This window comes from Camelina sativa, chromosome 12 (genome assembly GCF_000633955.1).
Source record: "Camelina sativa cultivar DH55 chromosome 12, Cs, whole genome shotgun sequence".
Taxonomy (NCBI): domain Eukaryota; kingdom Viridiplantae; phylum Streptophyta; class Magnoliopsida; order Brassicales; family Brassicaceae; genus Camelina; species Camelina sativa.
The window spans coordinates 8,717,364-8,728,405 of record NC_025696.1 but is presented as its reverse complement, the minus strand read 5'-3'; the positions used below and the strand labels follow the sequence as shown (position 1 = coordinate 8,728,405).

Below are 11,042 nucleotides of genomic sequence, written 5' to 3'. Positions count from 1 at the left end.
GGATTGAGAATAGGAAGTGAAGATTGATGAAGTTGAGGAGGCATGATTACTATTCTCACCTCTCTTTGAGTATCACCTGGTTCCCAAAAGAGTTTGTCTTTTGGTTTTAAATGATCATCAATTATGATTGTCAGTTTGTGTCATCTTCGAGTGAATAACAAGGAAAGGTCGCATTGCTTCTGTTCCAAGATTCTCTTTCTTTCCTTTTTTTTGTGTTGTCATGTCATTTGCTTGTTAGTTTAGATTTACCTAACTTCATGATTATTATTTTTCAGTTTGTCATGTCACTGGAGTAGCAAAGATTTTAATCGAAAGTAATACACGTATATCATTTTTGTTTTTTTTTTTGGACAACACACGTTCATCTAAGTGATTGCAATATGTGAATAAGTTTGGTAAACTATATATATAGTTACTATGAAATGCTTTTTGTGGTCAATAGTCAAACAATGTTAATAGTGCAAGCATTATTTGCGACAAATTCCCTCATCAGAGATAAGCCAGAAACATGAGATTGGAACCGAAGGGAACAAGCAATACTAAGAGGTTAGGAATATTCGAAAGATTTGGTCAAACATTCGTCTACTTAGATAGGTTTTGTAATTTGTAAGTTTCGTAACCGTAACTAAGGGTTTAGCCTCGTCAACATTTATCAAAACTTAGGAATTTTATAACAGCAGAACGAAATAAGAAGTGAAATATATGAAACAGAATGCAGACTGATCTCAAATGGTGTGGTTAACTAGGTCAACAAAAGTTTACTCTTTTTGAGTATCTGAACAAACAAACAAACAAAAAACTGTTGAAGTGTCTTCATGAAACAACAAAGCTGTAACTACCCTTGTCCATCTTATCTTCCCTTGTTCTCTGCAAACAAGCCAAACCAAACTTTAGAAGAGAGCAATTTCCAAATTACAAGGACACGGTTTAAGAAACTTTTACAAAGCAAGTCCCCCATTCATCTCGAGTTATCCAAATCTCTTGGATAAAGCATATTCACTTTTTACATGTCAATGCAATGTTCATGATCGAATCACAAGCTGTCTATCAACACTTTGAACCAAACCAACAGTTCCATGATATATGCATAAACAAATCCTACTAGATGTCCAATTGCAAATTGCTTATTTAGTAACTATAGACAGAGCAGACAAGTATACATCGAGACAAAAGCATCTTAGTTATATAGATGACTCTATACTACACGAACTAGCTTGCTTAACCAAATCATCATTATCAGACATCAAAACCCATGCATGGCTGGAAAGAAGAAATCGGTAAAGAGAAATTGTCACCTAAGTGGCACCAACGATGATGTTGTTGATGGGAATAAAGATTAGCTTCACAAAGAAGCCAACGAATCCCATTACTACGAACCCGATAGCTGTACGCACTGCCACCTTCGTGAACTCTACATACAACAATACAAATACAGAATCAGACCATCTCCATCATGGAAAGAAATCACGGATCTCTCCAATCAACATACATACGGATCTTCCCAATCCATAAAAGACAAAACGATAGATCCAGCAGCTCAGAACATACACAGATCGCTCATCATTACCTAATCTAAAGACAGCAATTTCAAAAATACAAAAATTCCGTAGACCGATCTAGTTCAATACCTTTGCGATCTGGCTTGTGACAACGCTTAACGAGGCGAATGCTGTCCTTGGCGAAGTCTCTAAGAGGATCGACGACGGAATCAATGGCGTCCATGGCGCTTTTTTTTTCCTGACGATTTTTTATTTATTTATTTGTGTTTTCGTTTTTATTCGAAAGAGAGAAAACAAATTGGGAGTCTTCGGAAATAATTAATGACAAAAAGATAAGTATATAGAAAGAGAATGAGAGAGAGAGGGAACGTCACATGGATATTGAAGAGCCAATCACAGACCGAGCCTCGACGGAGGTATGCCATGTCAGCAAAGTCAAACCTTTTACTGGGCTCACACTGTACCTTGACCCAAGCCCACGAAAACCACTAATGACACGCTAGCTGGATTAGAGAAAAACAAAAGCCCTACGTTGCTAAGTTGTGTTGTGTGTATGGAACTGACGTGGGATGAGGAGGATCCGATGGACTGCACCTGCACCGTGGAGAAAGAATACATGGTGGATCCTAGGGGTGTGCTGCTGCTTCTGAGTCTGAGAGAATGTTAGTATAAACGTTACGGGATATGACACTTGGCTTCCTGAGATTGATATCGAGATGGCGGTGTGTAAATATTTGTCTTCATGTGTGGAGAGGTGGTCACAGGGAGTTGTGATGAACTCGCGTTTATATTATAGGAGAAGGATGCGTAGACAAGGCGCTAGAACTAAGTGGATCCACCAATATTAACAAAGCTTTCTTTAATTTTCTCAAAAGGACAAACAAACAAACAAACTCATATTTATGTCTCAAGAAGTGAGTTGTAAGGCTATGGGGAAAAAACAAACCATTACTAGCTAACATATTCTCTATTTACTCCATGGATTCAAAAGTAGGAGCATACCAACCGAGCTGGTCAATGAGCTTCTTCATCCTCTCTTCTTGTCCCTTGGAATCTCCAAAAGCAGTAGTGAAAGGATAAACAAAGGTAACCTTAGTGGCCATACACCTGTAAGCAACCACATCTTCCTTCACCAAAAACTCCATCACATCTCTGCTAAATCCTCCTCCTTCTACCTCTGCCACCAAATATCTCCCTGCATAATTAAACATTTTGTTATAATCCGATTTCTTCATAACTAAAGAGTCATTACCACACAGACACTATGATCCCTTAATTGAAAAAAATGACTGACAAGTGATTACCATATGGGGTATCTTCAAGAACCATAAACTTAGGATTCTTCTGAGTGCTCACTATTGCATCTTTCAATTTCTGCGTTGAACACTACAAAGAATCAGAAACGATGCTAACTAAATTGAGATGATGAAGGGAGAAAATAGACCTGAATGGGATCTTGTTGTTTATCGGTTTCAGGGATTGGCAATGGAAAAGAGAAGGAAGATGAGGTTGGATTCGTGGATACACATCCTGGGTTCGTAGAAGGGCAAGGCCTAATTTTGCTACACAAATTGATGAGAAGATGAGAGGAGAGTTAGCATCAAAAGAAAGCAAACGCAAACTTTTCTCAATTAAGAATGTGGAGAGGAAACAAACAAACCCATTGAGAAGACCGGTCTGGACGAACTTGGATTGGGTGAAAGGAGTGGTGAGTGGCTGAGAAGAGGAGAGAGAAGGAATGGCTAAGGCAGGGGAAGAGGAGGAAGTTAAAGAGAGAGCAAGAGCAAAAGAGATTAGGTTTGGTAAGAAAGAGATTGGAGAAGAAGAAGAAGAAGAAGAAGAGAGTTCTTGAATTTGTTGTGTTGGGTTTTTCAATGAACACAAGAACTTGGTGGTTGCGCCTCTCGGCCGTGGCGGGAGGATGAGTTGCAAACTCGTGACCAAACTCATCTTTGAGTTTACGAGTTTATGGTTACTCTCTTATCCTCCAGTTATTATATTCCACTTACTAATAGCTAATTTAAATTTAACAAAAACAGAAAAAATTAGCTATTTTAGTTTTTTATTTCCCGGAAAAAAAAATATATATGCATAAGTACTCTCTAGAGTAAAAATGGACCATGACTTGGTTTTGGTAGGTTTTTCATTAAAAATGATTAGAGAATCACAAAATTTAATCTAATTAACATATAGTTTCGATTTCTTTAAATGACGAAAATATCCTCGGTCGATCACTTAAAAAATTGCCGGGTCGGGACGCGGATCCTTACATATCCGACTACAGTAGGAAAAAACCCCGCGGATCTGTTTGTACTTCAAAATAATATTTTTCGGATCCAATATATTATTTCATTCAAGATTAGTTATTTAAGATCCCAAACAGAGTTATTCTTTATAGGCAAACACTCTGATTTCATTTTCTTTTAAGGTATTTAAATGAAAACCATAAATTTTAATTACCAAAAATTCGGATATTTCTTTAATTACCGAGATTGATCTTAACAGATAATCTTTTAAAAGGAATATTTAGTGATTCAGTTAAAATCTTTAAAAACGAATATTCAAGTTACCAAATCTGACTAAATTGCTTGATTTCCGATATTATAATATTTCCTTAACAAAACTATAGTAATTAATTGTGAGTAGTATAGATAGAAAAAATTAAAAACGCAGAAATTATATATATGTAAAGTTGTAAACTAATTTACAGAAAAAGTGTACTGTATATCCCACATCGACTAAATATTTTGGAATATGGTTCATAATCACTATAAATATGTGACTAAAATGTTTAGAGTATAAATGAGCAGGAAGCTTGATTTATCAGGTATCCAAATTTAATAGTTTAATTTGGTTCTATATTTGAAAATATTTAAACTTTTAAAAAGTAAACATATTATAATATATTATAATATATTTACGTTTTTTAAAAAAGTTTAAGATATTATAAATATTTAAATTTTTATAGAATGTTTAAATTATTATAAATATTTGAACTCCGTCGAAAGTTTAAAATATTATAATATATTTAAAGTCTATAAAATATTTAAGTAATATTAATATTTTAATTCTTAAAAATTTAAAATATAAAATTTTTTTGAGTTAAATCCGTTAAAACATGTGTTTTTATCAAACTATAAATTAAGCCATGGAAGCAGAGTGTGTCTATCCTCTTACAAAACTATTATCCGATATTGCGGAGTGTCTATTCTCTTACAAAACTACGTACTATCTACTATTGTGGTGTGTCTGTTTCCGTGAAAAACTACATTTTACAAACTACTTACTCTATTAGGATTTCCAATTTACTGTATAACCCCAAATATACAAATAAACACTATATAAATAAAGAAAATAAATCAAAATAAAAAACTATATTACAAAAATACAAATTACAAAAAAAATAACTAACAAAATATATAATCCTGTGCTGTAGCACGGGTATCACCTAGTATATATATATATATACATTTTCAGAAATAGTTGTTCGAAAAACAACATTTATAGTATGTGGGAATTATGATTTGCCATTTGCCAAGTAATTATAACCCTTTGTAAGCTCCTATTGTTTGATACTCCATGATAGCTTAATGGCGTATGCATCCTCCAATGTTCTCTCATTCAGTGGTTTTCAATTTTCTAGATTTTTTTGGTTTCTTGTTTTTATTCTACTAGTATTAAAGTACTTTTATTATATACAAAATACAATACCCGAAGTACATTGTAACTAATCATATGATTAGAATGTATACTGTAGTACTTAGGAGTTAGGAGTTAGGAGTTAGGAGTTAGGAGTGTGTTAATTATATCCCTTGTTATACGAGTTACATACTTACATTGAACCTTTCATTAAATCAAAATTTGACTTCAATAAATATTGACTCATGGCACTAGAACTATTTACCATCGAATCAGATCCAGGAGACAGAGAGAAGGAAATGAAACGATAGATCAAAAGACGTTCAATCGTCTTGAAGTACTATTTTTGTTACGTCATTATATTTACACAAGAATTTTCAAAAATTTCATATTGTGTTTCTTCTTAAGCAATAAGCACAGTTTTGATCATTTTGCAAGGGAAAGAGAAATGAAGAGGATTCCATTGGACAAGGAGACTCTATTTTTCCGATTTCGCAGGTAATGCTTGTCTACGTTTCAATACCTTTTTTTTTTTTTTTGTTTTTTTTTTGTGTGTCAAAAACTTAACATTACTTATCTAATAGTCAGATTTTGTTAATGATAAAAGTTTTATACATAAAACTGCAAACAAAAAGGTAAGAGCTTTTGCAATTTTTTTTTTAATTACTTATTTTGTTTACATCAGAGTAGAAACTACAACTTATGTTAGGAATTTAGGAAGACCATGTCTTCCACAGATAGGTATATATATATATCAGTGTATCACGCATGTATGTTTTTGTTTAAAGGGTTGGTTAACTTACGAGAAAGACGAATTAATTTGAAAACGAAGTAAAGACTATATCAAACACAAATCCACCGGTGACAAACCGACATTGTTTATGTGGGTGCCATGCCATGTTATGGAAAGGTCGCGTGGCCAAAACTAATCACATTAGTCGACTTTGATACCGTCATCCCATTTAAATTATATTTTCATGTTATTACTAAACGTAATTTATTTAAACATATGAAAATTGTTATTCGTATTAAGAAAAAACTTATTAATCGACTGATTACTGATATGCGGTTGGGTTGAATCGAACCTGCGATCGAGACGTTGACTACCATTTATATTTTCCATTAAAGTATTTTAATTTTTACTAGAAACAAAGTTTTTTATTAAAAAAAAAAGAGAGAGAGAGAGATCACTGAGAGAAGAGGTTGACCAAAATCGACCAAGTTAAGACTAGGTCTTCTTGCGCAAGCTCCGGTTACAAAATAATCCAGTAGTACTGATATACGCTAATTCCTGTTTCTGAAAGCAAAGGGTTTTGTGTAATTATTGATAGCTTGAGTTTGCGAATGGACGGAGAAGAGCTTACCGAGCAGGAGACTGCCTTGTACGACCGCCAGATTAGGGTTTGGGGTGCTAATGCTCAAAGAAGGTTACTACTTTCTCATCTCCTTATCCTACTCATCCCTGACTTAGTACTTTTACTGGGTTAGCGTTGATTTGTTTCAATTCCTCTTTTTTTTACTTATTTCCGAGTTAGTTGCTTCTAAACTAGTTGAACTCGTAACTTCTGTGCTCTGAGATGATCGTGTATGCTCTGTTACTGGGCATTTCCAAGGTTCATGTTTCACCTGAGATTGTATTTGGACTTTAGACTTTTAAAGTTTTAGGTTGATGTAACTTAGCTCGTTCTTATTCACTATCATGTAACTACTGTGGCATGGTTTGATATAGTGTTGAGGTTTGTGTTTTGCTTGCAGATTGACCAAATCTCATGTCTTGGTATCTGGGATTAAGGGCACTGTTGCTGAGGTAGCAGCTGTAACTCTTTATCATATTTCTGTTGAGAAGTCATGCTTTTCAATTAGTTAGTTAATCTAATGGTCTTTTACTGCATTTCTTGGATTTGTGTCTCCATTTGGTGTGTAGTTTTGCAAGAACATTGTGCTGGCAGGAGTTGGTAGTGTGACGTTAATGGATGATCGTTTGGTGAACGAGGAGGCCTTGAACGCAAACTTCTTAATTCCGCCTGATGAAAATGCTTACCGTGGTAATACTGTTGCTGAGATTTGTTGTGATTCACTCAAGGATTTCAACCCTATGGTCCGTGTTTCTGTTGAGAAAGGTTTCCCTCTAGTACCTCTCCTTCTAACGTTTTGATAACATACCGGCTCTTGTCTGATCATTTTTTTGAAATCTTTCAGGTGATTTGTCTACACTCGGCCTTGAATTTTTCGAGAAGTTTGATGTTGTGGTTATAGGCTACGGTTCTCGTGCTACTAAAGTATGGATAACAGTTTTTTATAGTTTCCCTCTTGCTCTTATCTTCAGTTGCTTCATAACATTGTCTGTTTTTCTTTTTGTTTGCAGAAATCTGTCAATGAAAAATGTCGGAACTTAGTGAAACGTGTTGCTTTCTATACAGTCGATTGTAGAGACTCATGTGGTGAGATCTTTGTCGACCTTCAAAACTACAAGTACACAAAGGTACTTACATGATTTGATGTTTCATCTAGTTCAATTTTAATTCCATTATCACCTCCTCATTCCATAATTTTCAGTCGTCCTTTATATTGTTTCCTTGGCAATTTTCTTTCCACAGAAAAAGCGTGAAGAGACTGTGGAATGCGAACTTAATTTTCCGAGTTTTCAGGTACAATAAAACAACAAATATTTGCTACTAAATAATCCTTTCATCTGTGTATGTAGTAAAAGTAACATTTTTTTTTGGTTTATTGCCGCAGGAAGCTATATCAGTACCATGGAAACCATTTCCTCGGAGAACAGCAAAGCTCTACTTTGCTATGAGAGGTTGTTAACTACTTACTGCAGCTTAATTCTTGATAGCTTTTCAGAAACAAATGAAAAATTAAAAACCCCATTGCAGATACATAACAAACAAAGCTGCTTCACTAATATTTGGAATTCTAATGAGATTTTTCAGTAATAGAAGTGTTTGAAGAGAGTGAAGGTCGTAAACATGGAGAATGTTCACTACTCGATCTTGCCAGAGTCTTGGAAATCAAAAAGCAACTCTGTGAGGCAAATGTAAGCGTGTTCTTTTGTTTTTGTTTTGCCATTCTTTAGAAATTTCACTCAGTTCACTGAAAAACTGAATACTGCAACAGTCTGTCAGCGAAAGCCTTATACCAGATAGTCTCTTGGAAAGACTAATCACCGGTACTACTGAATTCCCACCAGCTTGTGCCATTGTGGGAGGAATATTAGCACAGGTTCTCTCTCTCTCTCTCTCACTCCCTCTTTTCCCCATTCGAATATTCTCAGTAGAAACTTGGAATTTAACAAGAAAGCTTGTCGATGTTGCAGGAGGTGATCAAGGCAGTATCATGCAAAGGAGACCCGTTAAAGAACTTCTTCTACTTTGATGGTGAAGATGGGAAAGGTGTGATGGAAGACATTTCGAACTCTTTTACCTCCTCTTAGTAGTATACTAGTATCAACCAGTGAGTCCTAAAAATTCATCTAACTCTGATGTTTCATGAGATCCTATTTAATTAATATCTCAATTCGTTTGTTTTTGCTTTCACATTATTATGAACGTATTAATGCAAAAATATTCTGAAATTTCGTGCGGGTCAGTTGTGATTTTCCGTGGTAGAATCATTTTTTCAGTTATTGATATTTGAATTGTTCAGTTTCATTCAAATTTTAAATAGAGATTAGAGTGAGATCTCACCAGATTTTTCATTAAATAGAAATTAGTGAGATCTCACAAGATTTCATCTTATTATATAAACCACATTCTAGTTCTTACTTAGTAAAGTTGTAAGAAGAAAAGAAAATGGAAGAAAGAGAGGAGAACAAACACGAACTACTGAAGCAGCAGTTGAATGAGCTTGAGAAAGAATGGACTGACATGAAAACAGGTAAAAAAAACAAAAACTCATCTGCTGTTTCATGGATCACTGTGGATAAAGCTGTTGAGTTGGTCGAAAACTCTCCAAGGAGACTAATGCTCTCACTCCAGCACGAACCAGAGGCAGAGATGATACAAATAGGATCACCCTTAAGGAGAAAACTCTTTCACGACTCTGATGATGATGATGATGGTCAAACCAAGAAGGCGACATCGCTTTCTCATTCATCTTGTTGGTCTTCCAATGTGAAGAGAGCGAGTGATGACAGAAGCTCTGACAAAATAAAGCAATGACAGAAGCTCTCACCGACGTCCTCTCTTCTTTTATCTTTAGGTCGGTGCCATGTCGACGCCATCAAAGTTAGAAATCTCGCCACGCGTGTAAATTGAACCGAACCGAATCGTACCAGACAGAACAAAAACTGATTGATTTCACTAATTGAACCGATGGACTATACCGGAATAGTTGTATGTCGGCATCAGCTTTCTTCTATTCCTCTTCTAAACCGTACCCCGTTTTCACTAAGCAAAAAGAGCCAATGAAAAGAGTGTGAACCAACCAACCTAATCAACTGTAGCAAACCGTACAATACAATTTCTTCTCCAATAGAGAGACTGAGAGAGAGACCTTTCCTTTCTATAAATTAGGTTCTCTTCCTTTTCACATTATTTACCTTTGTCTTCTTCTTACAGAGCAAATTAAAGAGCCTCGATAACTTCACAGACTTGTCTCTCTCTCTTTTTTAACATCGGAGATTTTTCGAAAAACTTCCCAAAGGAAACTTGCAAGGAAGAAGAAAAACAAAAAAAAAAAATGGACAAGTTTTGGACTTTCCTCACTGCTCTTCATTCAGGCGCTGGGTATGATTCTTAAATCTTCCTTACATTTTATTATTTCCAACAAAATCACTTCTTTTTATTGTTTCGATTTCTAATTTCTAATTCTCGGTTTGTTGGTATATATATGCAGGCCCATTGTGATGTTGCTCTATCCATTGTAAGTTTTTAATTTTCAAAATATTTTTTTGTTTAAAGATTAGAAACTCAAAATCTGAAATTTAATAAATGTTCGAATTATTTAGGTACGCATCGGTGATAGCAATGGAGAGCGCAACGAAAGTAGACGACGAGCAGTGGCTTGCGTATTGGATTATCTATTCGTTCCTCTCGCTGATTGAACTGATTCTGCAATCGCTTATTGAGTGGATTCCGATTTGGTATACGGTGAAACTTGTGTTCGTTGCTTGGCTTGTTCTTCCCCAGTTTCAAGGCGCAGCTTTTATCTACAACCGTGTTGTGAGAGAACAGTTTAAGAAACACGGCGTCTTCCGCTCTTCCCACCACTCCAAGTCCACCAAGCCCAACATCCTCCAGTCTATTTTCCCTCACCGGGTAAGTAAAGTAACTATTAGGAGTTCTAGAACTCGAATTGTGTCAAAGAAATAAACTTTATTTTTCTTGGATTAATACATTTAATTATAGTCCTAGGAAACGTAAAGTGCCTTACTAATTCTCTTAACGTAGCGACCATTAGCATATAACAAGTGTGTTATCTAGTTTTTGTTTAATTCGTTAATTAATGACTTTTTTGATTAATTAATTGTGATATAGGAGGGACACGAGGCTCACAGTCACTGATTCAGAAGACAGAAGAAGCCTGACTAGTATTATTGTAATGCTCAGAGAGTTGGTGGTGGTCACATCATGATGTCCTGTCTAATCTACTTTTGTTTTTTATTTTTAATTTAGAAAAAAAATGGGTAATGGAATGTTAATGTTGTTGATGATGACTCATGAGGTGTGTGTTTCGATTTATATTAGAAGTGGCTTTCCACCTTGTTGTCGTATTGATTTAGTTTCCACGCGTATATGCTAATGTTGTTCAACCAATCCATCTTTCATTTTAAAAGTCTTTGATGTTTAAGTTTTTTAAAAACAAATGTATCTGAAGTTTCATTATCTTATAGTATGCGACTCATATATCTCACCGAATCAACCCACACTATTTGCAATATCCAAACGTGAGTAGGTT

The 11,042-nt window shown here is 35.1% G+C and overlaps 4 protein-coding genes across 4 annotated transcripts; 2 read left to right on the top strand and 2 right to left on the bottom strand.

The window, feature by feature from the left end:
• Positions 649-1,825, bottom strand: LOC109127873 (protein transport protein Sec61 subunit gamma-1). Its single transcript, XM_019233352.1, has 3 exons — positions 1,629-1,825; positions 1,296-1,411; positions 649-867 (listed from the first exon to the last, which is right to left on the bottom strand). The coding sequence occupies exons 1-2, from the start codon at positions 1,720-1,722 to the stop codon at positions 1,296-1,298; spliced, it is 210 nt and encodes a 69-aa protein (XP_019088897.1). The 5' UTR covers positions 1,723-1,825; the 3' UTR covers positions 649-867.
• Positions 2,342-3,481, bottom strand: LOC104730951 (thylakoid lumenal 17.9 kDa protein, chloroplastic-like). Its single transcript, XM_010450199.2, has 4 exons — positions 3,160-3,481; positions 2,944-3,061; positions 2,804-2,873; positions 2,342-2,694 (listed from the first exon to the last, which is right to left on the bottom strand). Exons 1-4 carry the CDS (start codon positions 3,447-3,449, stop codon positions 2,471-2,473), a joined length of 702 nt encoding a protein of 233 aa, XP_010448501.1. The 5' UTR covers positions 3,450-3,481; the 3' UTR covers positions 2,342-2,470.
• LOC104730950 (SUMO-activating enzyme subunit 1A) lies at positions 6,306-8,718 on the top strand. Its single transcript, XM_010450198.2, has 11 exons — positions 6,306-6,370; positions 6,470-6,565; positions 6,894-6,945; positions 7,063-7,258; positions 7,338-7,417; positions 7,504-7,620; positions 7,736-7,786; positions 7,878-7,944; positions 8,078-8,181; positions 8,262-8,366; positions 8,461-8,718. Exons 2-11 carry the CDS (start codon positions 6,483-6,485, stop codon positions 8,575-8,577), a joined length of 972 nt encoding a protein of 323 aa, XP_010448500.1. The 5' UTR covers positions 6,306-6,370; positions 6,470-6,482; the 3' UTR covers positions 8,578-8,718.
• LOC104730948 (HVA22-like protein d) lies at positions 9,670-10,974 on the top strand. Its single transcript, XM_010450196.1, has 4 exons — positions 9,670-9,871; positions 9,981-10,007; positions 10,093-10,402; positions 10,622-10,974. Exons 1-4 carry the CDS (start codon positions 9,825-9,827, stop codon positions 10,646-10,648), a joined length of 411 nt encoding a protein of 136 aa, XP_010448498.1. The 5' UTR covers positions 9,670-9,824; the 3' UTR covers positions 10,649-10,974.

Coding starts and splice junctions, on each gene's coding strand:
- LOC109127873 (XM_019233352.1), bottom strand. CDS start 1,722: ATGGACGCCATTGATTCCGTCGTCGATCCTCTTAGAGACTTCGCCAAG. Junction 1,412..1,628: donor TCACAAGCCAGATCGCAAAG/GTATTGAACTAG, acceptor TGTTGTATGTAG/AGTTCACGAAGGTGGCAGTG.
- LOC104730951 (XM_010450199.2), bottom strand. CDS start 3,449: ATGAGTTTGGTCACGAGTTTGCAACTCATCCTCCCGCCACGGCCGAGA. Junction 2,874..2,943: donor AACAACAAGATCCCATTCAG/GTCTATTTTCTC, acceptor TGTTCAACGCAG/AAATTGAAAGATGCAATAGT. Junction 2,695..2,803: donor TCTTGAAGATACCCCATATG/GTAATCACTTGT, acceptor TTAATTATGCAG/GGAGATATTTGGTGGCAGAG.
- LOC104730950 (XM_010450198.2), top strand. CDS start 6,483: ATGGACGGAGAAGAGCTTACCGAGCAGGAGACTGCCTTGTACGACCGC. Junction 6,566..6,893: donor GGTGCTAATGCTCAAAGAAG/GTTACTACTTTC, acceptor TTTTGCTTGCAG/ATTGACCAAATCTCATGTCT. Junction 7,259..7,337: donor CCGTGTTTCTGTTGAGAAAG/GTTTCCCTCTAG, acceptor GAAATCTTTCAG/GTGATTTGTCTACACTCGGC.
- LOC104730948 (XM_010450196.1), top strand. CDS start 9,825: ATGGACAAGTTTTGGACTTTCCTCACTGCTCTTCATTCAGGCGCTGG. Junction 9,872..9,980: donor GCTCTTCATTCAGGCGCTGG/GTATGATTCTTA, acceptor ATATATATGCAG/GCCCATTGTGATGTTGCTCT. Junction 10,403..10,621: donor AGTCTATTTTCCCTCACCGG/GTAAGTAAAGTA, acceptor ATTGTGATATAG/GAGGGACACGAGGCTCACAG.